This window comes from Mirounga angustirostris, unplaced genomic scaffold, assembly GCF_029215605.1.
Source record: "Mirounga angustirostris isolate CCGP_5_RB_7025 unplaced genomic scaffold, mMirAng1.0.hap1 SCAF_2, whole genome shotgun sequence".
Classification (NCBI taxonomy): Eukaryota; Metazoa; Chordata; class Mammalia; order Carnivora; family Phocidae; genus Mirounga; species Mirounga angustirostris.
In genome coordinates, this window is record NW_026991710.1 from 71,645,751 (window position 1) to 71,671,823 (window position 26,073).

Below are 26,073 nucleotides of genomic sequence, written 5' to 3' on the forward strand. Positions count from 1 at the left end.
ACTTCCAGCTATGCCAATCATTTAAGATTTCTAAGACAAAAACATCAATTCTGTAATTTCTCACCAATTTAATTAGTATCCACCATAGATTTTTGCTATTTTTTACCCATACATTCATTAAATTGTGATACATTTTTAAAAACACAGTGTTATAGACTAAATTTTGTCCATAAAAAATTCACAGGTTGAAGCCTTAACCCCCAATGTGACTCTCTTTGGAGATGGGGCCTTAATGGAAGGTAATTAAGGTTAGATGAGGCCATAAAGGTAGGACCCTAGTCCAATGCATTGGTGTCCTTATAAGAAAGGAAAAAGATACTGAGAGAGCTCAAACACAGAAAAGGCCATGTGAGAACACAGTGAGAAGGTACCATCTGCAAGCCAAGGAGAGAGGTCTTATCAGAAACCACCCCTGCCAGCACTTTGATCTTGGACTTCTAGCCTCCAGAACTATGAGAAAACAAATTTCTGTTGTTCAGATGAGTCGACATAGAGGACTATGAAATTCAAATCTTTAGCCTTCATCCCTTTCTCCTAAGCACTGACAGTCATTTTAGTCATCTATTTAAAATGAGCTCCTCTACACAGCCTCATAATTACCTTCCCCTCGTGACTTCCATTATTTATATTAATGGACCAACTGTCAAGATGCCATATCAGGATCTCTCTTCCTTCTTCAATAGCAATAGCAGGATCTGAGAAAGATGACTAATAAAGCCCCACAAAGAGATCATCAGACCCTACCAAGCTAATAGCATGTGAGCCTTTGGCTTAAGTCCCAGATTCACCTGAGAACAGGGAAAGGAGCATTAGTGAGCTGCAAAAGGTTCCTAGAAAGTTCCTGACTGTGCTTCTTCCTTTCCTGACAAAAGATCAGGTCTGACAGCCTAAAGCATTTGAATAAGTAAAGGCCCCACCCTAGGTACAGACTGAAAAGATATGAATTACTGTAGACAAAAAAAACAGCAGTTGCCTCAGGTCTCCTCAAAGCACTAAATTAGCAGGGAGCTCTCCCTGGTGCTACTTCCACTTTATCTTAAAACGTTCTTCCTGATTTATTAGTTTCTATTCACAACAGTGTGACAAACTGGCCTTCTGGCAGCATGGCCCTCCCCAAACATATGGGCATCAGGGCTGGGTCACCACACTAATCCCCTCCCTAACCCACTGTTCTTCAAGTCACATAAACTCAAAACTGTAGGGTTATCTTTGACTCCTTTCTTACTCTCATTAACTACTGGCCACCCTGTAATGTTTATGTTTTCTTTAAAATTCCATTACCAGTTTCTGTTGGGATGCTGAGAAAGTTCTGGAGATGGATAGTGGTGATGGCTGTACAAAAGTATGAAGTGCTTAATGCCACTGAGGTGTGTACTTAAAAATGGTTAAAATAGTCCATTTTATGTTACATATACTTTACCACAATTTAAAAAAATTCCACTGCCAAGTATTTGTCAGATACAGGTCCTTAGGACCAAGACCTATGTTTCTGTGGGTCTTCTAGAGGTTCTCCCTGCACCTTCCCATCCATCCATCTTACAGAGCACTGCTAAAAATACTGCTTCCATCCTAGGACCTCTTTCTTCAAAAATGGACTGTTTGTAGGTCAATATTAATTCCTTAACCTAACATTCAAAATGCTCTATCATCTAGTCTCAGCATACATTTATTTATTGTTTGTTTGTTTTGAAGAGAGCACGAGCATGTGCAGGGGGAGGGGCAGAGGGAAAGGGAGAGAGAGAATCTTATGCTTGCTTCTCGCCCAGCGCAGAGCCTGACTCAGGGCTTGGGGCTCTCAAGATGGAGATCCTCCACCCTGAGATCATGACCTGAGCCAAAATCAAGAGTTGGATGCTTAGCCCACTGAGCCACCCAGGTGCCCCTCAGCCTACTTTTTAAAGTTATTCCATTTGCTAATTTCCTGTAGCTATGCACAGCTCTGTTAGACACTTCTGTCTCACACTGACTGTGTTTTTACTCATGCCCTTTTCCTTGCCTATATGATTTTCTTCTCCATCCAAAGTCATGTGCCCCATTTTACTTTTTCCACAAAGTGTTCTCTGACCACCATAATCCAGACTGATTTCCCTCTCTCCTTGTTACCACTGACTGGATGTCCTTACCACTCATTTGAAGTACTGTAGAATGTATACCATACACATTCTACCTCCTCAATTAAATCACACACTCCTTAAAGTCAGAATGTTTTATCTTTTATTTCTTGGTATCATCCTGTGTCTAAGTAGGAGGGGTTAAATAAATACTGATGGACTGATCCAATTCCATTTCATCAAGTAACAACAAAAAACATTCATTGTGAGATGGACATAGTTGCATTTATATTACAGAAGATTTTCAATAGGGAACATTCAAATAAAGGAATTTCTAGTTAATCCTAAATGAAATGAATGGTATCCTAAAATCTTTTTATTGCTTGCAATCCACATTTATGCCCAAAACATAACTGAGATTGTTAAAATAAAAAAGTGGATATGTTATTGGCCCACCTAGGTAAGGATAAGAGATCAAAAATCATGAAATACTGCCAAGCTGAGACAATTATACTGGAAACCTCAGTCAAGAAAGGCAAGTTGTTGCAGTCAGAGGTAAGTTTAACAAGACCACGGGAAAGGATGATCGCACAAGTCCTTTAGAGTCTCTCTTAAATATGAACTATCTAAACCAGGGCTGTGCCTCAAGCAAAAAGTTCTGGCAGACATCAACTTTAGATGGAAGTTTTTGATAAATACCTGGTATGCAGAAATATTGGTATGCGAACTAAAGATACAATCTCAGAACTTCAGACACCAGTCAAGTCTAAAATTGATAATCTGTTATACAAGAGAAAGAATCTAAATGGTGTTCTTCACACAGAGGGTCATTGTTGATCTGCATGATCAAAGGATGATCTAGAACTGCAGGAATGCTTACAGGCAACAGACTGTCCTCAGTGGAAGTTTTGGTTGAATGTCTGAAAAAATACTTAGTTGAGGCTCTACAGTTCTATCCCATAAAGCATGGAAGAGAGGATCCTGATGTGAAAAATTATGAAATACCCTGCTTTTTACACAGGATAGAATTTGAAGGCCCTTAATATTTTTTTTTTTTAAAGAAATCTGGCATGGGATTGTGACAGAATATAAAAGCTATTTAATCGGTTATTATGAGGACTGAAATATAAAAGTAGGGTAACCTTTTTTATCAAAACACTTTTATTACATACTTATTGCATTTTATTTTTTTATTTTTTTATTTTTTAAAGATTTTATTTATTTATTTGAGACAGAGAGAATGAGAGAGAGAGAGCACATGAGAGGGGGGAGGGTCAGAGGGAGAAGCAGGCTCCCTGCCGAGCAGGGAGCCCGATGCGGGACTCGATCCCGGGACTCCAGGATCATGACCTGAGCCGAAGGCAGTCGCTTAACCAACTGAGCCACCCAGGTGCCCCTACTTATTGCATTTTAATGTCCAAGTGTAACATCTGCCTTTAGTGAGTCTGTAAAGAGCCTTGCCACTTCCAGCTTTCGAGCAACCAGCTGAGCGTGTACCCTCCACTCTAAGAGTACCACATACAGCATAAACCAAGAGAAACACCATAGCTCTTTTCTACCTGAATTATTAAAGAGAAATTTATTTTCAAGAGGCTGTACTATCTGATAGCTAAAAGCATACTTTATTTCCTTCCGTCACTTAGCAGCTTACAACTAGTAGGTACTTCCATTAATAGCTCCTTTATTGAACATCTCAGATCTAGCCCTAAAGGTTTTTAGGAAGTGAGAGACTACTACTACTATGGCAAAAGTCAGTATCTCTGCCCCATTTAGAATTTGTTATTTGTGCATAATCACACAACCCCTTAGGTTGGGTATATAACCAGCTTTACTTTTAGAATGATACCACTTGCTTTTTATGATGCAAGTCAGTTTTTCTGGCTACCAGGGAGAAAGGTCATGAATGAGAAGATAATTTACAAAGAAGAGCGAAAGTATAACAAAATATTACTATAATGTAACAAAAATAATAAAACAGTGCATTCCCTTTATCAAATGAAAGCTATTCTAAGAAACCTGATAAAACCTTTTAAAATTCACAAGTATTCACAAATAATATAGTATCATTAATATTAGTATCTTAAAATTAAGATAATATTAATAATAAAGATTCTTAGTAATACTAAGTATTTGATTACTAAATATTTTGTATGAAGGACATATTTAAATCTTCAACTAGCTTTTGTAGCAATTATTTTAAAATGATTTTCAGAAATTTATCTTAAAATTTAACATCTCCGTGACAAGGATAAAATAATATTCTTAGAAGAATCAGTTAAGGAGCAATGGCTACCTCCTTCAGATCCTCATACATATAAACATGAAAAAGTTCAGTTTCGAATGAACAAGCCTCAAATAGGTCACTTACTATCACTTGCTGATACGGAAATCTTTATTAAAAGCACTTAGATCACCCGAACAAATGGTTCTGCAACTTTTGATTTCATATTTGATCACTATTTTTCAGTAGACTACAACATACAACATGGCTTTCTCACTTACCCATTCTTTAGCATACTTACTACATGTGAATAATTACACCACTGCTTTAAAGAAATGTGGTTTTAAGCAACATCCTTTTTAACCTGGCAATTAGCACTCTTAAAAATATATGTTCTCTTTTTCACTCTAACGTGGCACAAATCAGGAAAGAAATGGCTTTTCAAGACTAAATCATTTTTCTTACTATATTGGAGAGGGAGAACTAAATAATGATGCCTATAATTACTACCTTTAAATTTGAAGTTTCTTCATTCAAAATCACTTCATAATGCAATCAAAAACCAATTTTCCTCCAGTTGTGTAAAATGAACACAATTATTTTAGGGCTCAGTCTTGCTTGTGAGAGAAAGACAGCAGACCACTGACCATTCAGTCTCAAAAGGTCACTAACCAAATACAATTTAATTAATTAATGCTTCCTACATAGAATTTAATGCCTTATTCTCACTCCTTCTAGGACAGCCACTAGTCAGAAAAGAATTTCTCTGGCCCACAAATATTAGGGCTTTTCAATATTAAGTATTCATCTGCCAACAGTCTCAGAAATTACACTTAATAGTGGTATTTCATAACCAGTTTAGTATTATTTTAGGGTAGATAATGGGGCCCTAGAGTAACTAAAATAGAAAGATGGTGGTGATGGAGAGACCACTAATATTTAAAAGCTTAGCTTAATATTTAAAATTTAGGTGTTTAATATGTAAATGCTTACTTTTAGCTGAAAAATAAAACTGGTTGAAGCGCTAGAAGGATTTAACCGCACTAACCCCGAAAGAGCTGAACGAATCGAGGGTGCAATGTGGAGGTGACCACGCTCTCCGGCAGCTCCCTCAGGAACAGCTTCAACAGACTGGCTGCTGAGCAGACGTCCCCGTCTCTCCCAAGCTCCACCGGGGCTCCACTCTCGAACTTGCATCGGAGCTGTTCCACCACCTTCACGTTGCCATTCACCCTAAAAAGGCCTTCCTGGGTGAGTCCTGGAGCAGGGGAGCAGAAATGCAGAAAATAAATGGAGGTCTCTCACAGACACTAACTCTAGAGAACAGTAACCACAAAATAAATAAATTTCACTACAGGATTTTCTAAAGGATTATCCAGTTCTGGAAAATGTTCACATTTTGCAAAAACGCTTTCCTACAGTAATCAATTTTCACACCTACTATGTATCAACTAAAAATATCATACAGGATTGTTCTAAAAGCTGACCTCTAAGAATAAGGTTAGGACACATATAAACATAGAACAGATTCTTCTACAGAAAACTGCATTCATATAATCTGCAGTACGTTACAGGAAACTTACCCTGGGCTCCAACAGCAGCTTAGCATTTTGAAAACTATTTAAAAGAAAAACTAATAGGTATGTAAGGAACTTCTTAACTGTATGTGATTATCTTTGTAATAATTAAGAAATATTCTTTAGTAATCACGGAATTCCAAGGATAAGACTCTATGAGATTAAAAAAGTAGCATAAGACAAGTTCGTTGCCTTCAGCCAGTTGACAGGGGATATTACTGTTGGCTGGCGTCAGCCCAGAAGGCTCCTTAAAGGTGCCTTTGGGTGCTCTGCACCATCTCTGACTAAAGCATAGGGAAGATGGGAAGACTAGGGCTGATGAACTGTGAAGTTAACGCAGTTTAAGCTTCAGGGCCCCGTCATTTATTTAGGCCCTTTCCAATGCTTGTCCCTAATTCTTATTCTTAATTTTGTATTCTTTTTCTTGAAAAGGGCCACCAAAGGGTTAAGCAGCAGGACACATAAAACCCTGATTTATCCCCAACAAAGAGGAACAAATATATGAATTGAGAGGCAGAGACAAGGCAGCATAAAGGAAGATAAACACATGGAAATGTGGAGCGTTTAGGTCAAAAAGCCATGGGGTAATAAAATGGAAGAAATGGGATAGGGCCACAAATGGCAAGTTCAACAGTGAAGATCTGGGGTGCCCAGCTGGCTCAGTCTGTAGAGCATGCAACTCTTGATCTCAGGGTCATGAATTTGAGCCCCACGTTGAGCGTAGAGCTTACTTAAAAACAAAAAGGGAAGACTTTATCATGGGAGCATTAAGGGGTAGGGGGAACACAATATAATCAAGCATTATGAAGATCTTGCTAGCTGAGAAGAGAATGGAGAGGGCAGAAAGCCTGCCTTAGGGAACCACATTCTACCCTAAGACAGTAAGACAGAGATTCCAGTGGGAAGGGTGAAAAAGGAGAGAAAAAAAGATGATTGGGTAATTTAGTACAAAAAGGAAGTAAGGAAGAAGAGTTGAAAGGTAATTTTAAGGTTTAAAAACTAGTAAGGTTTAAAAACTAGGAATCCAGGAAAAAGCACTGTTAAAGGATAAGGTGAAGTGGGGATGAGCGATGGTAGCGGTTTAGGGGAAAGGTAATGATTTCCAGCTGGGTTCAAGGAGACAGAACACCATGTAAGAAAGCCAGCCAGCTTGTGGAGGCATGCTGAAGGTACAAGGAACAATCTTTCTAGTAAAAAGCAACCCAAGGACTCAACCAGCCACTATTCTTTTGAGAGCCTAATGGTGAAATTCAGCAATGATACAGGCATTGAAGTCCATGAGAATTATTTAGATTGGGGGGGGGGGGTTGTTTGTTTATATCAGCTTTTGCTTCTTTCTCTTACCTGCTAATTGTATCGCTCTTTCTAAAGAAAAAGAAGCTAATTTCATTTTAATTTGTAATTTGATAAAACATTTTATGAACCCTTCAATTCAATAAATATGTAATAAGTACTTGGCACTGTGTTAAGGAACTTAAAAAAAAATTCAAACACTACCATTATCCTTATGGAGTTTGTAGACTGATAAGATGTTTGCATATAAACTTTGGATGTGAAGAACATGAATATCAAAAGTTGACAAGAATTTTAGCTCCAATTTTGATAAAAGTTTGTGAAACCAGAGAGGGTATTAAAAGTATTTCACCAACCAGTGTGACCAGGGCACCACGTAATCAGAGGAGATGAGTCAGCATGTGTGGTAGGCAGCTTCTCAAATGGCCCTAATGATGCCCATCTCCTGGTATCCACACTCATGTGTAATCCCTTCCCCTCGCATGTGATCTGGATCTAGTGCCTTGCTTCTAACCAGGAGAATATAATAAAATTACGTGATTAGGTTCTAATCTTGCTTTTGAGATTAGACTATACAAGATTGATGTTCATCTTACTTGTTTGTTTCTCTCTAGCTTTGCAGGCTTGCTCACTCTGATGAATCACCTGCTTTTTATTTGGTTAGCTATCTTATGAGAGGTCCACGTGGCAAGGAACGGAGGGTGGTTTCTGGAACACCAGCCAGTGAGTAACTGAGACCCTCAGGTCAACAGCCCACAAGGAACTGAATCCTGCTAACAACCACGTGAATGAGCTTGGAAGTGAACCTTCCCCCAGTCAAGTACTGTTATGACTGCAGCCTTATAGGAGACCCTAAGATAAAAGATACAAGTAGACTGTGCCCAGATTCCTGACCCACAGAAACTATGAGATAATAAACACTGTTGTTTTAAACTACTATGTTTTGGGGTAATCTGTTACACAGCAACAAATATGATACCATTCCCTTTAATACTGCAGAATCTGTTATTGAGAGACTTCCCGTTTAACTCATTTTTAAAGCTTTCAAGGTCTATTTCCTCCATTCTACAAGCTTTATCTGTAACTTCAGAAATGTGTACTGCCTTCAACAGACAGCACTCAAAAAAGAGCACCCATCTCTGGTCAAGGCCCAAATCATGAAAATTTAGAATTCTGCATCTCAGTGCTATATCTACCCAGCTCCTGAGCCTGTTTTTGGCCAGCAAACGCCTCTTGGACCTGATTTCACAGTGTTTTTCTAGCTTTGACCTTAGGTTTTCTTTTCCAACTAGGCTTTTTGACCCTTCCCTCAAATAAATATTTCCAGTTATTCCAAAATGACTACCCAGCTCTAAGAATTGGCTTTGGTCCTTCAAGGTCCCTGATCCCACTGCCCTTTATTGGCAGAGAGATAAGATATAAATGGGAGTCATTGAGGTTCATGCTTCTTCTCGACTATTTTTTCTGCCCCTATTCCATTTATTTGTTTAACTCTCTTCCCTCAAAAATATCTCTCACCCAAACAATTCTTATGATACCCAGTGATTTTCAACTAGGGGCAATGTCCCCCTGGCTCTATTATACTTTGGGGGAAAAAAAACCCATACAATTTTTTAAAGCCCCTTACAAATTTATAATATATTCAATACCCACATGAGGCTTACCAGACTATGTCATCTCTCAATTTTCCTACTCCAAATTCTTAGGAAAAAGAAATGTTCACAGGAAGGAGATGCTTAGAAGGCTTTGTGAAGTTATTCTCGTATATTTCCGAGATTCTCCTATATTTGACTTCAGGAGGTACAGGTTAATCAACACAAAACAGCAACTTAATAATTGGTTTAAAAATGAAAAAATTATATAAATGAAATAACATCTACCCCATTGACAGTCACTTTCCTGTACAATTGAGATATTTATTTCAAAACAGTATGAATACATCGTTAGAAACTGAAAATGCCAGAAGTCAGAATTGGCATTTCTGGCACACTGGCCCAGAAAGTAGGACAATAAATGAGCATATTCTGACACCTGGTGGTAAGTGGAGAGTTCTACGCTATTTAAAATGGTATATTCCCATAGGATCTTCACGCTAAAGAGAAGGAATCCAGTAACACTGTCAGCAAGATTAGTTATTTTTAAACAGTATAAAGATGATCTAGCTTATAACTTGTAAGATTTTCCTTCAAATGGGAAAAATTACATATTTTTCCTTTTTTTTCTTTTTAGGAAAATAAGTTCAAAGTCTTTTCAAAGGACCTTCATATTGACCTTAACAAACCCTTTCTGTCCTAAAATTCTTTCATAACGAAGAGTTTTCCCTCAAGTTGTTAAAGGTCTACATGTACTGTGATCATTCTTTAATATTTATGTAACTACCTAGGGTTAAATAATATGACCAATCATCCCTACCTCTGATACCTGACAGAGGGCCTACTGGATTGTGCATAGTAGATGCACAATAAGGAGAGGCACAATAACTGTTGACTTAAAAAAATAGAAAATAATGAAGCTAATTGAAGTATCTTGCCCACAAACTTCATTCCACCCTTCAGACTTACACAAAGTTTTTGGTTTATTAACATGATAGTTTCAGACATAGTAAGGAACTTCTCGTTGTCTCCACAGTGATTAACTACACAGCCTTTCAAAATATAGGATAGGTGCCCTACCCACCTTAACTTCCTAAGCCAAGATTCTGATTCCGTGGGTCTGAAATATCACCAATGGATGGGTATTCTGAAAAGATTCCACTAGTGATTCTATTTTACATCTCTAGTTAAGAAGGACTGATTTAGCCCCTGAAAATATTTAGTTCGCATTACCTGAATATACCCGACTAAACTGTAAGTATGGGTAAGAAGAGACAGAAGAAAACCAATACCTAATTCAGATTTTGCCAAAAAGTTCATAGAGTGATGCTGTGAATTTAACTGGTTCAACTCCTACAGAGTTGATTACAAATGCACATATCCTTGACCCAGGGCTACAGATACACCCACAGTGCTTGAAATGAACCGTGTGAACGACTGGTCACTGAATCATTGCTTACAGATTGCAAAAGACTACATACAATTCAATATTCACCAGCATGTGACTGCTTAAAGAAATGATTCATGTATATAGTCAGTGTGTAAGGGAAAAAAGAATTACATGAGTAAAGCTTTTTATGCAATATGGAAAGATCTCCACAATATACTGCTAAATGACTTTTTGAAAAGATTTGTAACTGTGAAATGCTGTATTTATATTCAAGGGGAAAAAAGAACATATGCATATATGATTATATATATTCATAAATTATCTTGGTAAGACTATATCAGACACTGGTAAAGTAATGTTTGGGGAGGGGAAATGAATAATCAGGGGACAGGTTTTGGAGGGAGAGATGTTTCAGTGCATATCCAGTATTTTGCACCACATAAAGATACTAACTAGTCAATAATTTTTTTTTTTTTAAAGATTTTATTTACTTATTTGACAGAGAGAGAGAGAGACAGTGAGAGAGGGAACACAAGTAGGGGGAGTGGGAGAGAGAAAAGCAGGCTTCCCGCGGAGCAGGGAGCTGATGTGGGGCTCGATCCCAGCATCCTGGGATCATGACCTGAGCCGAAGGCAGACGCCCAATGACTGAACCACCCAGGCGCCCCTGCACCAGAAGACTTTTTTTTTTTAAGATTTTATTTATTTATTTGACAGAGAGAGACATAGCAAGAGAGGGAACACAAGCAGGGGGAGTGGGAGAGGGAGAAGCAGGCTTCCCGCGGAGCAGGGAGCCCAATGCGGGACTCGATCCCAGGACCCCGGGATCATGACCTGAGCCAAAGGCAGATGCTTAATGACTGAGCCACCCAGGCACCCCTAATTTTTTAAAACTTAAAAATGAAAATGATTTTACATAAGAGTAACCCCAAGAGGCTATTACTCAGTCATTATTAAGTAAAAGATCAGAACACTGACTATACCAAAACCAAAATATTTTAGGTAGTCACACTTTGGTATCCAAATGAATACTCCTGAACAACCCTATTTAGGAGGTTAAATGAATTACCTAGGGATCCATTTATATCTAAATCAGCAGGATACAGTTTTACTCAATACTGAGTGTTTTTGAGTCCTTCAAAGCTCTAACAATTTGATGTGGCTTCAAGATCCTATAGGCCAGGGCGCCTGGGTAGCTCAGTCGTTAAGCGTCTGCCTTCGGCTCGGGTCATGATCCCAGGGTCCTGGGATCGAGCCCCGCATGGGGCTCCCTGCTCGGCAGGGAGTCTGCTTCTCCCTCTGACCCGTTTCCCTCTCGTGCTCTCTGTCTCTCATTCTCTCTCTCAAATAAATAAATAAAATATTAAAAAAAAAAAAAAAAGAATGACATACAGAGGGGCGCCTGGGTGGCTCAGACGGTTGGGCGTCTGCCTTCGGCTCAGGTCATGATCCCAGGGTCCCGGGATCGAGCCCCACGTCGGTTTCCTTGCTCTGTGGGGAGCCTGCTTCTCCCTCTCCCTCTCCCCCAGCTTGTGTTCCCTCTCTCACTGTGTCTCTCTCTGTCGAATAAATAAATAAAATCTTAAAAAAAAAAAATATGCTGAGAACAAACTGATCTTTCTTTAATCAGGGTCTTAGTACTTGTAGGAGGGAAGACTTCAAACTGTTGTCAAAAGTTAGGCTCAGAGGGCGCCTGGGTGGCTCAGTTGGTTAGGCGACTGCCTTCGGCTCAGGTCATGATCCCGGGGTCCTGGGATCGAGTCCCGCATCGGGCTCCCGGCTCAGCGGGGGGTCTGCTTCCCCCTCTTCCTCTGCCCCTCCATCCCTGCTTATGTTCTGTCTCTCTCTCTCAAATAAATAAAATAAAATCTTTTTTTAAAAATACAATCATTAATGGGGCGCCTGGGTGGCTCAGATGGTTGGGCGTCTGCCTTCGGCTCAGGTCATGATCCCGGGGTCCTGGGATCGAGTCCCGCATCGGGCTCCCGGCTCAGCGGGAAGCCTGCTTCTCCCTCTCCCACTCCCCCTGCTTGTGTTCCCTCTCTCGCTGTGTCTCTCTCTGTCAAATAAATAAATAAAATCTTAAAAAAAAAAATAAGACAGGGGCGCCTGGGTGGCTCAGATGGTTAAGCGACTGCCTTCGGCTCAGGTCACGATCCCAGGGTCCTGGGATCAAGTCCCACATCGGGCTCCCTGCTCCTTGGGAGCCTGCTTCTCCCTCTGCCTCTCTCTCTCTCTCTGTCTCTCATGAATAAATAAATAAAATCTTTAAAAAAAAAAAAAAAAGATCCTATAGGCCAGCGTCCCATCTTCCTGCCATTCTGTATACTACACCTTTTTTGTTTAACCTGTTTAATGTATTTGAATAAACCCAGAGCTATTCTCTAAGAATCTTACCTGTCTGCAGCTTATCATCCTCTAAACATACGGGGACATCTCCTATGCAGTAAGAGTGCAAGACTGGCTCTTCAGTTTTCAGAACAAAATATCATTTTGTCATCTACATACCTAGGAACCTGAGCGAATAGTTGCTTTTTCAGTTAACACAAGACACCTGACCTTCTGAGGGCTGAACTACGTGCCATACCCTTCCTGTCACAAGCTGACTCACATTCCTACAGAGTAACAGATGCACTGTGCTTCTCACGTATTTCCAATAAAGGATTGTTCTTAGTGGGGGGTGGGGGGGAGTGGACTCGTAATCATGGGACGATAAGGAAACAAACTGCACAAAGTACAGAATGCCTCTGAAGTCTCAAGTTTTCCCTTTAAAAATTCCTAATTTTAAACCCTATTCTGCAATGAGTCTTTTGTGTAGAAATGTTGTTTCCCTATAGAAAACAATGAAAATTCCAAGCTTTTCCCTCACAAGGTTTCCTTCCCAGACCTGCTAAAGCTTACTGATACTTATATGTAGTTTGGGGTTTTCCTATCATATTACCCTAGTTTGAACAACATGAATATAGGGGATATGGAAGAATTTTCTCTCTACTTATCCAGGTTTTTAAGTCCCATTTTAATTAAAATCATTAAAAAAAAAGCTGTAAGATAGCTCTCAATAACAGAGAGATTTATCTTTTTATCACTCAATGAACTATGTTATTCTCCAATTGTTTTACATGCTTAATTGTATCACTTCAAAAGCAAATGACCCCCATAATAGGCTATATACCATACTTTTTTTTTCTTTAGTATCCCTCCTGAGTTTATGAAAGCAATCAAGGCATCCGGTAAGTTCAGGATTGAACTCAGCTGAAAAAGATACCCCAAAAGTGCTCTGTTACACTAAACATTACTCTCAGTTGGAATTTAATGAATCAAGAGAAGTCACTATTATTAGAACATGTATTTTATTTTTAAGATTTATTTGAGAGAGTGCACACACACACATGCATGAGTAGGGAGAACGGCAGAGAGGGAGAGGGAGAAGCAGGCTCCCCGCTGAGCAAGGAGCCCAATGCAGGACTCGATCCCAGGACCCTGGGATCATGACCTGAGCCCAAGGCAGATGCTTAACCGACTGAGCCACCCAGGCGCCCCGGAACAGTGTATTTTAGAACTCCAATCTAGGAATCATTCCAAACCAGAAATTTCCGTGATTAAATTGATTGGTCCATGGTAAATTGAAGAGTAGTGTCAAAATAATATTATGCAGTAATACTGCTCTTAATGTTCTTTTTAAAGGAAAAGGTATATTACATAATTTGACATTCTAATTAAGGGGTTTTAGGGAATTTTCTAACACATCGTGAAGTAGCTCACAAAGAAACCTTCTTCTTGTAAGCAGGAACGGTAAGCACAACGGTGTGAAACCACAACTTACCATGCTTCACCAAGTACTCCACGATAGTCCCCACTATAGCTGGAATGCCGTTCTCTGTGAGCCCCTGCTGTTGAAGGTCTTGGAGGCTGACTCCAAATAACTTCTTATAGGTTGAATGCCTCTGCTCATTTAGTGGCACTGCCACTATCTTTTTCATGTCTTCTTTCAGCCGAACTGCTGCTTTGCTTTGCTTAAAAAAACATAAGAAAAAAGAGCAGTCAGTCATATTTACCACAGGAGGTTGCATGGTTAGCTGAATCGAAACGTAAGTGTCTGGAGACCCATAGGAGTGGTCTTTACTAATTTTTACTTCCACTCAAGTCAAAACTATTAACATCTCTCACAGGTTGCTCAGTGTCATGAATGGCACATACTGATAGAATAGTTAAAAGAATGAAAAATGAGAAACCTAAGGCCACAACTTAACTGTAGCTAAGGGAGGGAGCAATACACTGCGGTATCTAAGACAGACTATTACAGTAACCAAGGGGTGTGACTCAGAAGTACCTGGTTAACAGGAAAAGAAAACATTTATACGATCACTGAAACTCCATGCAGATCCTAGTACAAGAGGTTTCTGAAGACGAAAATGTATCTAGATGCCATTTTAAGGTAGCTTTAATTTGGAGTCTTAGAAAAAAATATATTTAAGTAGAGTGAACATTGGTTTCTCTGATTTCATTACATCTGTGAATATCTCATTACTATTTTGGCACATAAAATCAGTTCAATTCTCACTGAGGTTCAAAATATTCTATCTCTGAAACAGCAACATTTCATGTAGTCACAATTTATTTTTTTATTTTTTTTTAAAGATTTTATTTATTTATTTGACAGAGAAAGACACAGCGAGAGAGGGAACACAAACGGGGAGTGGGAGAAGCAGACTCCCCGCCGAGCAGGGAGCCCGATGTGGGACTCGATCCTGGGACTCCAGGATCATGACCTGAGCCGAAGGCAGTCGCTTAACCAACTGAGCCACCCAGGCGCCCTGTAGTCACAATTTAAACATTTTCACAAGACTGTACATATTATAAGTAAAAAGTGCAGCTTATATTTAACTAATTCAAATTATCACCACAATGAAAATCCACACAAATGTTTCTTCCTTTTAATAGAAATTCCCACCCCAAGGAAGTACTACATTAAACCATATTAAAATTTATCTTTTATAACTAAATGAGGGATTTTCTTTTTGAAGCATGTGTACTATATAAATGTTATGTATTTATGAGTCTAAACACTGAAAAGCTGGAAAAATACAAACCATTTTATCTGGGGACAGAGGCAGTAGATTGGGGGAAACTTTCACCGTTTGAGAATGAATGTAGCAACCAACAAAAGTGTAAATATTGTAAGTGCAAGCTCATGTAGTTATTACCATCTAAAAGTAGACACCTTACCTCCAGTTTAGAATTGAGGAAACAAAGATCAGAGTTAAGTAATTTAGCAGAAGTCACAGAACTGGTAGGTTCCATCCTCCTCTAGGTCCATGTTCCTCTTCTTAAAGTTAGATTTATATTAATGTCCTAGTGCAGTTTGTATATAATTATAGTAACATACTACAATCAACTCTATATATGACCCGAGAAAATGACAAAGTTAATTCTACAATCTTGATTTTGAGTATGGTCCCTGTATTCTCAACTTGATTTTGAATCTTATAATCTACAGAATCACACCAACTTCCACTGAGATGTTTACATATTTTGGTAGGTCATATTTGAAAGCCAGATTTTTCTAGTGAAAATTCAGCAAATGTAAAGTTACAATAGAGATTTGGTATCTATTATTATTTTATCTATAATATCTATAGATATTATTTATGATAATCTATAGTATTATAGTGTTAGTTACTACAGAGTAGTAGTATGGGCAGTAACTATGATCTGTTGCTAAGGAAATTATGAATTTATTAATTAAGCCAAATTTATAATAGCTAATAATTTTTTTGTGGGAGTTAAAAACCTATCAATCTCCTTCAACTGAACACAGGAGAAATTTCAGTCAACCAGGTGTATCTGGTGAGCAAGAGGCCAAAAAGTAACCAGTATAAATGAAACGTTGAAAATACTCTCAAAATGTAGCACTAAAAACAGCTGACAATATAAGGTTAAATCTTACACATCTTACTTTTGTTTTATCTTCTTACAGGGACAATACAGCACAGTGTTTTGGAGCATGAAACCAGGCTTCCTGTTTCAAGTTTCATTCTGCTCTAATTAGCTGTGAACCTTAGACAAGTCATTTGACTTGTGTGTGCCTATTTCCCTATCTGTGAAACAGTGATGCTAAGAGTTCCTCTCTCATGCGGATGGATATAGGAGACTGCAATGAATTCACATACGTAAAGGAATGAGAAGAACACTTGGCACACTGATTATGGATTGTTACAAATCACTACAACCATCATCATCATCCTCTTTCTTCCAGGAAATTATTCTGATTTCTTCTTTAAAAAATGGAGATACACTCAATTATTTCTATACTCAATATGTGTCTAAAGTTTGTCTTTTTTTTTTTTTAAGATTTATTTATTTATTTGACAGAGAGAGACACAGCAAGAGAGGGAACACAAGCAGGGGGAGTGGGAGAGGGAGAAGCAGGCCTCCCGTCGAGCAGGGAGCCCGATGTGGGGCTCGATCCCAGGTCCCTGGGATCATGACCTGAGCCGAAGGCAGACGCTTAACGACTGAGCCACCCAGGAGCCCCTAAAGTTTGCTTTTTAAGAAGGCATCATGGTCAAGACATGTTTGGTTGGTAGTCTGATGATCTAATTATCCTCTATGTATCTCTAATCTCCTAAAATACATAAGAATGACTTCTGAATGATAAAGATAAAACAATTTTGTATCTATGTATCAGAATTTCCTAAGTTTTTATTAGAAAGTCAAGGTTTCCTTGGAAATGCTTGAGTTTAACACCTTAAATTAGTGCTCTTTCTGCTAACACCCCTATCTTCACTCTGTCCTTTAGTCAGAATTACAGACAGCAGGTTGTCTCCTGTTAGTAGACACTGTAGATAAGCAATCTTGGTGTTATGGATTAGAAAGTTTTCAAGGAAGAGCCAGGCAATGGACCTCACAGACTGAAGTGACTACAAATTAAATTAGCTGTTTCCTCAATATAGAGCCACACTACACAGAAAATTTATATGTAATCATAATAAAAGAACCTCTTATTTTTTTTAAAAGATTTTATTTATTTATTTGAGAGAGAGAGTGAGAGAAAGAGCACAAGAGGGGGGAGTGGGAGAGGGAGAAGCAGACTCCGTGCCGAGCAGGGAGCCCGATGCGGGACTCGATCCCGGGACTCCAGGATCATGACCTGAGCCGAAGGCAGTCGCTTAACCAACTGAGCCACCCAGGCGCCCCAAGAACCTCTGTTTTTAACTGGTAATGTAATTCAGGTTAACATTTTAAAAATAAATATCGTTTAAAAAACGCAATGGGAGTGGCCTGGGTGGCTCAGTCATTAAGCGTCTGCCTTAGGCTCAGGCCCTGATCTCAGGGTCCTGGGATTGAGCCCCGCATCAGGCACTCTGCTCTGCGGGAAGCCTGCTTCTCCCTCTCCCACTCCCCCTGCTTGTGTTCCCTCTCTCGCTGTCTTTCTCTGTCAAATAAATAAAATCTTAAATAAAAATAAAAAACCACAATGAAACAAAACAACTGTATTTCCCGAGTCATCACAATCAATTTGTCAGTGACCACAAATATATAATAAAGTCTAGCCTGGTTGATGAAGAAATCAGCTAGCAGGAAGCAATGAGATGTTACCACCTAAACTACTATACTACTTCAGTAGTTTATACCTAAATTATTAAAAAAATATACAGCAGCTTACAGCAAATATAATGACCCCTTCTGGTAAGTAATAAATATTCAATAGTCCTTTTGTCATGGAAAAATAACTGTAGAAATAAAGTCATTTATGATTAATTCTACTTAAACTGAAATTAATTTGTACTCTTAGACAATGATATATTACTTCTTTATAAATGTCAATATCTATGTAATTTTACCTTTTCAAACATATAACTTACCTTTCTTGATTTAAAATAAGCTAAAAATAATGACTAATTGAGATATTCTGAGTCAAACTTAACTCTTTAAACTTTGCTTTGTGTATATTCCCATTCACCATTTGTTGGTTTGGGGTCACCTCATCTCCACTTCCCCTTTTTTTTCTAGTAACATATCCTAACTGTCTTTTGGGGAATGACTATTCCCTTGTTGTGGATAACTCTGTAGGGACTGCCACTGAAAAGGACCACCCTTTCCCAAGAACTGTCCTCAGGCTCCCTGCCAGGTACATCAGACCTTTCTCTCTTGCAGGCCACTGACACTTGAGTGGATGGTCACAAGCACAGAAAAAGGCTGGAGCTAATTGGTTCCAGCTGCAGTGTTCTCACAAGCTGTTAAGTAACCATTAGATTAACTCTTGCCACCTGCATTGTTGGAGCTACTATGGTTCTTGAGCTGCCCTGACATTGGTGTTTCAGCTGTTCTTTCATGTGGTGATCCACTCCATAACTTGCTACTGAAGTTTCTTTGGGCTTAAGGTAGCCAGAATACATTTCTGTTCTGAGATAGACAGACAGACAGACACACACACACACACAACTGATAAAAGTACTTTGGAAAAAATAAAATAATAATCAGAGCATAATAGAAAACCAGGACTTTAGAAGAGAGATAATCAGAAGACTTATATGAAGTCAGCTGACTATGTCATGGCTTCAGATACTTCAGATGGCTTCACTTGTTAAACCCTAGAAAAGAAATACTAGGAAGGAAGAGGCTTCCGTGATTCCCATTTTACAGAGGCACAGAGGATCTAAGTAATGCGCTCGAGGTCACATCAAGGATGTCACACTAAGGCAATCTGACTCCAGAGGGCAGATGCTTAATTCTGCCTCCACAAAAAATGTGGTGAGAATAAAAAGCACATGCCGCACAGTCCAGTGCCCCTGTTAGAAATGAGAAAAGTCCTATTTTTGTGAAACAGGAAAATAAGATTATTTACAAGTTTCTTGGTCACCTTAAAGTCAGATATGCTCAGAAGCAACATCAATATTTCTGCTATTAAAACCTAAAAAGAGAATACTTCCATCAATCTTGTAAATGGGATGAGTTTCAGAAGCCTTGAGGTTTTTTTTTTTTTTTTTAAGATTTTATTTATTTATTTGACAGAGAGAGACACAGTGAGAGCAGGAACACAAGCAGGGGGAGTGGGAGAGGGAGAAGCAGGCTTCCCGCCGAGCAGGGAGCCCAATGTGGGACTCGATCCCGGGACCCTGGGACCATGACCTGAGTTGAAGGCAGACGCTTAACGACTGAGCCACCCAGGTGCCCCAGCCTTGAGTTTTTTAATAGCTAACATTTACTGGGTGCTGATTAGTGCCAGCTCTGTTGTAAGTACTTTAAAATTAACATCTCTAAATTTTAAAACAGCCTTATCAGTAGGCATGTTTACTATTCCCACCGGGACAAGTAAACTAAGGCACAAAGAAAAAGGAACTTGCCTAAGTTTACACAACTAGTAAGTTTTAGAGAGTATAACCCCCAGGTTCTCTGGCTCTGGCACTTGGGCTTTTAACCATGACACGGTACCATAACCTTTAATATTGGTGGTTCTACATAGGCCCAAGGAGGGCAACACTACAATGCAGCTCTTTCTCTGCAGAGCTTAATACACAAATCAATTTGAGACTACTGAAATCAATAGCTTGTATTTCCTTAAGGCAATCCTCCAAGAATTTAAGTACCAGCATTTTAAGGTACTTTGAAGAACAATCAGATTACATTGCCAGCTAAATTCAGAACTGTGGGCCTTAAAACTCTCTGGAACTGGGACTAGAACTAATACATCTAACCAGGAATGTGGAGAGTAGCAAGCCACTCCACCACCAAATAAAAGGAGCGCAAGGAAAGAGCAAGATAAACCTGAGACTCCTTGTTCCAGAAAGCAAGGAAATGGTCAAGAACTAATGGAATGTGTCAAGAAGACCTGTGGGTCAGATTACAGGGGCTCCTATGGCCAAATCTGGAATAGGTGGACCACCAGGAGTAACAACTGTAAGTAATTATAATATACTGTGTAAATAAAAATGAGATTTGGAAGAGAAGGGGTTTTTAGTAAAGGTCCTCCATGCAGAAAATCCTGCAGCCAAATGTAGGAAAAATAGCAGAATCAAAAAATCTCCAGCTTCCACAAATCATTTAACAAATGACCCAAACAAAGATTATCAACGGACACTAAAATGTCGTGTGAAAAGTTGATGGAGAACAGGCTCTTCACAGCATCAAAGATCACATAGTTTTTACAAGGGGAAAAAACTGCCCTTACAATTGATATCTGGGTATATTCACTTTATCTCAAAAAAATCAAAATTTATCATCATTTATCACGAGAAGACTTGACAATATGTGCTCCTGATGTAATGTAACATGCAGAACACCTCATTTACAAAGTATTCTTGCCACAAATGTTTAAACTGATGCAAATCTAGCCTCTAACTCTGATAGTCTACAGGAAATACAACAGCTAAAAGAATAAAGTGGAAGAGACCATGAGAAAACAGTCAATCCTAGACAAATCCAAAATGAGGGACATTCTAACAAACTGGCCTGGACTCTTCAAAATATCAGTACCATGAAGGAAAGACTGATTCTAGATTTAAAAGGAATTAAAATACACAAACTTTAAATGTAATATATGAATCTTGATTGGTTCTTGGTTTAAAAAAAGCCTTGTCTCTGAGACAATTGGGGAAATCTAAGTATAGGTTGCATATCAGATGGATTTTCTATAAATGTTTTTAAATATAACATTGTGTAAGTTCTAATTTATCTCACCTGTAGAGTGTTCCTTATTCTTATGAGGTGCATGCTGAAGTAGGGGTATAGTGTCAAGTCTTCAAATACTTTAAAATCGAATATAAAGCATATTCATGTATATGTACATATTTATGTATATGTTACGTATATACACACAGAGTAAGAGTGGGCATAGAGTAGAAAGCAAATTTTTAAATTTGAGTGGACAATATATGAAATGTTCATTTTACTATCCTTTTAACTTTTATGAATGCTTGCTATTTTTTTATTAATAAAAATTGGGAAAAATAGGAACCTCTCAAAGAGACTCCCTACTAACAAAAAGCAACACCATTTTGACAGCACAATCAGGAGGGAGAGGAACGTATTCTCTTCAAATTCCAATTTAAAAAAATAATAATTGTGGGATTATTCCTACACAGAGACCTAGACAATCATATTAACTTGGATAGGTTTGGATCACTGGGAAGGCACTCCATCGGATATTAGGGTACCTGGGTTTGAAAACCTGTTTTGTCACTGACTTGTGTATTCTCAATAGGAATGCCAGCCTCTGGTCAAATGTGCAGCTTTGGAGAGGGGCAAAGGCAACAATAAGAATGACCTATGGTCTCTGTCCAGCCATTAACAGCTGAGTCAACTTAGGGGTCACCGGGAGGGCAAGTACTGCAGCCAAATCATCATCACTTTCAGCCTGCTGAGCTTATAAAATATTTCATCTACACCAAGACTGGATCTTCATCTTAAAAAAATTTCCATCTACACTAAGATTGGGTCTTCATCTATTAAATGCAGTAATGGGGGTGGGAGGGATGGGGTGGCTGGGTGATAGACTTTGGGGAGGGTATGTGCTATGGTAAGTGCTGTGAATTGTGGAAGTGTTATGAAAGTTTAATAAGATAATGCATGTTGAAGTTTACCTATCACACAACCAGAAGAGAGTCAATGATGAAAAATGTTAAGAATTTCTTTGGAGTAACCAATTCTTTGAAAAGACACTGTAGCAGAGTTTGTACTTGCTTACTAATGGGTCATTTTTTCTTCTTCCCCATTAACAGAACTCTGATTTTGTTTGATAGGAGGAGAAACAAAGTACCCAGTTAAAATATACCACCTTCCTTGCAGCATTATCCTTGTAGATATGGATGGCCATATACCTAAGTTTGGCCAATGAGATGTAAATGGAAATTGTTAGGACCACCCAAAAAAACTCCTTTTATTAAACGGGAGGACAACCCATTCTGATCCCTATATCCTTGTTCCCTGCTGAGATCACAGGTATAAGGCCTGGTAGCCCTGTGACTCTGTAGCAATCCAGAAACTAGAAGCTAAGTTCTAGGACAGTAAAATAGGAAAGAAAAAAAAAAAGGGGGACTTGCATCCTGGTAACATCATAGAGTTCACTCAGAATACTTATCAATAGACTTTTTTTTTTTTTTACATGAAACAGGGAAAATCCAGTTTCAAATAACGCTGTCAGAATTTCAACATTTATTGAACATTTATTGTTAAAATAAGCATTCTATAAATCAGTTTTTTCCAAATCTAGCTCATTAATTTTAAAAATCAAAGGAGGTTAGGGATATCTTATTAGTTATCCTTAGGCAAACATGTTGTAGCATCTATCAATATCTACATGCTTTGTAAATCTAAATAATGGTTCTTAAGCTAGAATCCATGGGTAATGAATCCAACAAAGTACACGAAACATTCTATCTTTAGAAAGCATAAAGTTGACACAAACAAATGTAAAGATAATGCATGCTCATGTATCAGAAGAATATTGTAAAGTGCCCATACTACCCAAAGCAATCTACAGATTCAATGCAATCCCTCTCAAAATTCCAACAGCATTTTTCATGGAAATAGAACAAATAATTGTAAAATTTGTATACAACTACAAAAGGTCCAAATAACCAAAGCAATCTTGAGGAGGAAGAAAGCTGTATTACAAAGCTATAGTAATCAAAATAGTGTGGTACTGACACTATTAAAAACACATAGATTAATCTAACAGAATAGAGAGCCCAGAAGTAAATCTACACGTATTTGGTGAATTAATTTACAACAAAGGAGCCAAGAATATACAATGGGAAAGGACAGTTTCTTCAATAAGTGATGTTGGAAAAACTAGACAGTCACATGCAAAAGAATGAAACTAGACCACTATTTTATACAATGCACAAAAATTAACTCAAAATGGATTAAAGGCTTGAACGTAAGACCTGAAACCATAAAACTCCTAGAAGAAAACATAGGCACTAAACTCCTTGACATCACTCTTCGCAATAATTTGTTTGGATTTGATACCAAAAGCAAAGGCAACACAAGCAAAAATAAATAAGTGGGACTACACCAAACTAAAAAGCTTCTGCACAGCAAAGGAAACCATTAACAAAATAAAAAAGCAACCTAATTAATGGGAAAATATTTGCAAATCATATCTGAAAAGAGGTTAATATCCAAAATGTATAAAGAATTCATATAACTCAATAGCAAAAACAGAAAAACAAAAAGATCTCATTAAAAAATGGGCTGAAGATCTGAATAGACATTTTTCCAAAAAAGACAAACCAATAGCCAACAGGTATATGAAGAGATGCTCAACATCACTAATCAGAGAAATGAAAATCAAAACCACAATGAGATATAACCTCACAGCTGTTAGAGTGGCTCTTATAAAATAGAGATAACAAGTGCTGGCAAAAATGTGAAAAGGTAAGCCTTGTTCACTTTTAGGGGGAATTTAAATTGGTGCAGCTACTATGGAAAAGAGTATAGAGGTTCCTCAAAACTAAAAAAAGAACTACCATTTGATCCAGCAATTCTACTTCTGGGTATTTATCTAAAGACAAAAACACTAATTCAAAAAGATATGTGCACCCCATGTTCACTGAAGAATTATTTGCAATAGCCAAGACATGGAAACAATCTAAGTGTTCATCAGAGAATGAATGGATAAAAAAAAGTGTTATGTGTATATATATGTGTATCTACACAGATACATAGATATACACATATATTTACACACACACACACAATGGAATATTATTTAGCCATAAAAATGAACAAAACCTTTCCATCTTTGACAATATGGATGGACCCTGAGGGCATTATGGTATATAAGTCAGAAAGATAAAGACAAATACCATGTGATTTCACTTTTACATGGAATCTAAACAAACAAGCAACTGAGTCCATAGATACAGAGAACAGACCGGTGGTTGCTAGAGGCGGGTGGAGAGGTGGGCCAAATGGGTGAAGGGAGATCAAACAGTACAAATCCAGCTATAAAATAATTAAGTCATAGGTATGTGAAGTACAGCATGGTGGCTACAATTACTAATACCGTACTGCATATTTGAAAGTTGCTAAGAGACTATATCTTAATTACAAAAATTTTTTTGTGATGAGAATTTTTAAGTATGGTGACAGATGTAAACTAGACTTACTGCAGTGATCACTTTGCAAAGTATGCAAATACTGAATCATTCCACTGTATACCTGAAACTAATATAATGTCCTATATATCAATTATACCTCAAATAAAAAATTATAATCTCCAAGGAAGTTTATGATGGGAAAAATAAAGATTTAAGAATCTTTAAACATTTATAGAAAAGTTAGGTTTAATCAAGAGAAAAACTTTTTAAAAATCTGATTTCTCTATGCAAATAAACATACTTAAAAATATCTTAGATCATCTTGTATTTCACAAGGAAGTTCAACTAATGTCTACAATTTAGACTGAAAAGATTAAAAAGATAAGTCCATATGTTATCTAGTATTATTGAAATGTTTGAGAAACTAGTAAAAACAAACCCAGTAAAAATTTTGTGAATGTTATCACTTTTCCTGAAACCACACAGATTAAGAAGAGGATGAAGAAAAGTAACAGAAGACAGAAAAACAGGGGCACCTGGGTGGCTCAAATGGTTAAGCGTCTGCCTTCAGCTCAGGTCATGATCCCAGGGTCCTGGGATCGAGCCCCACATTGTGCTCCCTGCTCATAGGAGAGCCTCTTCTCCCTCTCCTTCTACTGCTCCCCCAGCTTGTGCTCTCTCGCTCTGTCAAATAAATATATAAAATCTTACAAAAAAAAAAAAAAAAGAAAGAAAAACGGTCAACTCCAATTTGTACATACTGCTAAAGGTGAAGGTGGGGCAGAAAGCTTACAGCAGACATCACCTCAGCACTGTGAGGACTCTGGTGAGAGCCAGTAGGGAAGCAGCAGTGAAAGGTGTTCAAACTCTCTTACAATTTTTTTTTTTTTTTTTTTTTTTTTTTAAAGATAGAATACGCTTTGGGGCACCTGGGTGGCTCTGTCATTAAGCATCTGCCTTGGCTCAGGTCATGATCCCAGGGTCCTGGGATCGGGCTCCCTGCTCGGCAGGAAGCCTGCTTCTCCCTCTCCCACTCCCCCTGCTTGTGTTCCCTCTCTCACTGTCTCTCTCTCTCTGTCAAATAAATAAATAAATAAATAAAATCTTTAAAAAAAAAAAAAGAATACGCTTGGAGAGGGAGCTGAATGGGGCTTAACTGCTTAAAGGAAGAGGAGAAAGAAGGTGCAGAAAGTAGGGACAAGGGGCAAATATCAATCAGGAAGCACCAGGAAAATACACCACCTATATCACCATAGGTTTCATTCCCTTGGAGAGCAAGTTTATGAAGAAAAGACAATAGAGCCCTCCTGACTCAGGTTCACTTATGAGAGGCAAAGGAGAGATGGGCAAACAGGGGCCATGCCTAAGAAAATAGTCCTTTTGGTAGCAATAGAGGGAGTCCCAGGGCTGTGTAACTTGAAAAGCTGTGTTGGCCCTCCCATCACTACACCCCACAGGAACCTCTTGCTACTGATATTACAAAAATCCATCTCACTGAAATATGAGTAAGAAAAAAAGAACATTACCAGCAACTATATGGAGACTTTTCTTTAAAAAAATATTAAAAAGCATCATGACTTTCCTAAAATAACTCATCACAAAACCCTTACCAAGAAGCAGATGGAAACTGTAACCTAACAACCAGAACTAACAAAACTGAATAAGGAAATGACACCAAAAGACGGGCAATAACAAAATAAATTTGATTTTATCAAAATTAACAACTTTTATGCATCAGAAGACACCATCAACAGAACGCAAAGACAACCTACAGAATAGGAGAAAATATTTGCAAATCTTATATGTGATAAGGAATTAATATCCAGAATATGTGAAGAATTTCTACCACTCAACCAAAAAACCAAACCCACTTCAAAAATGGACAAAGAAGTTGAACAGATATT

The 26,073-nt window shown here is 38.2% G+C and overlaps 1 protein-coding gene across 7 annotated transcripts in view; it reads right to left on the bottom strand.

Annotated features, from left to right (window-relative positions):
• The window catches only part of FAM13A (family with sequence similarity 13 member A), a 351,485-nt gene that overhangs the window by 311,260 nt on the left and 14,152 nt on the right, over nucleotides 1-26,073 (bottom strand). For all 7 annotated transcript variants that reach the window (XM_064584795.1, XM_054508809.2, XM_064584794.1 and 4 more), the window contains exons 2-3: nucleotides 13,948-14,137; nucleotides 5,321-5,530 (exon numbers count right to left, since the gene is read on the bottom strand). In XM_064584795.1, coding sequence (XP_064440865.1) covers nucleotides 5,321-5,530; nucleotides 13,948-14,137 — 400 coding nt within the window. The remainder of the gene's footprint in view (nucleotides 1-5,320; nucleotides 5,531-13,947; nucleotides 14,138-26,073) is intronic.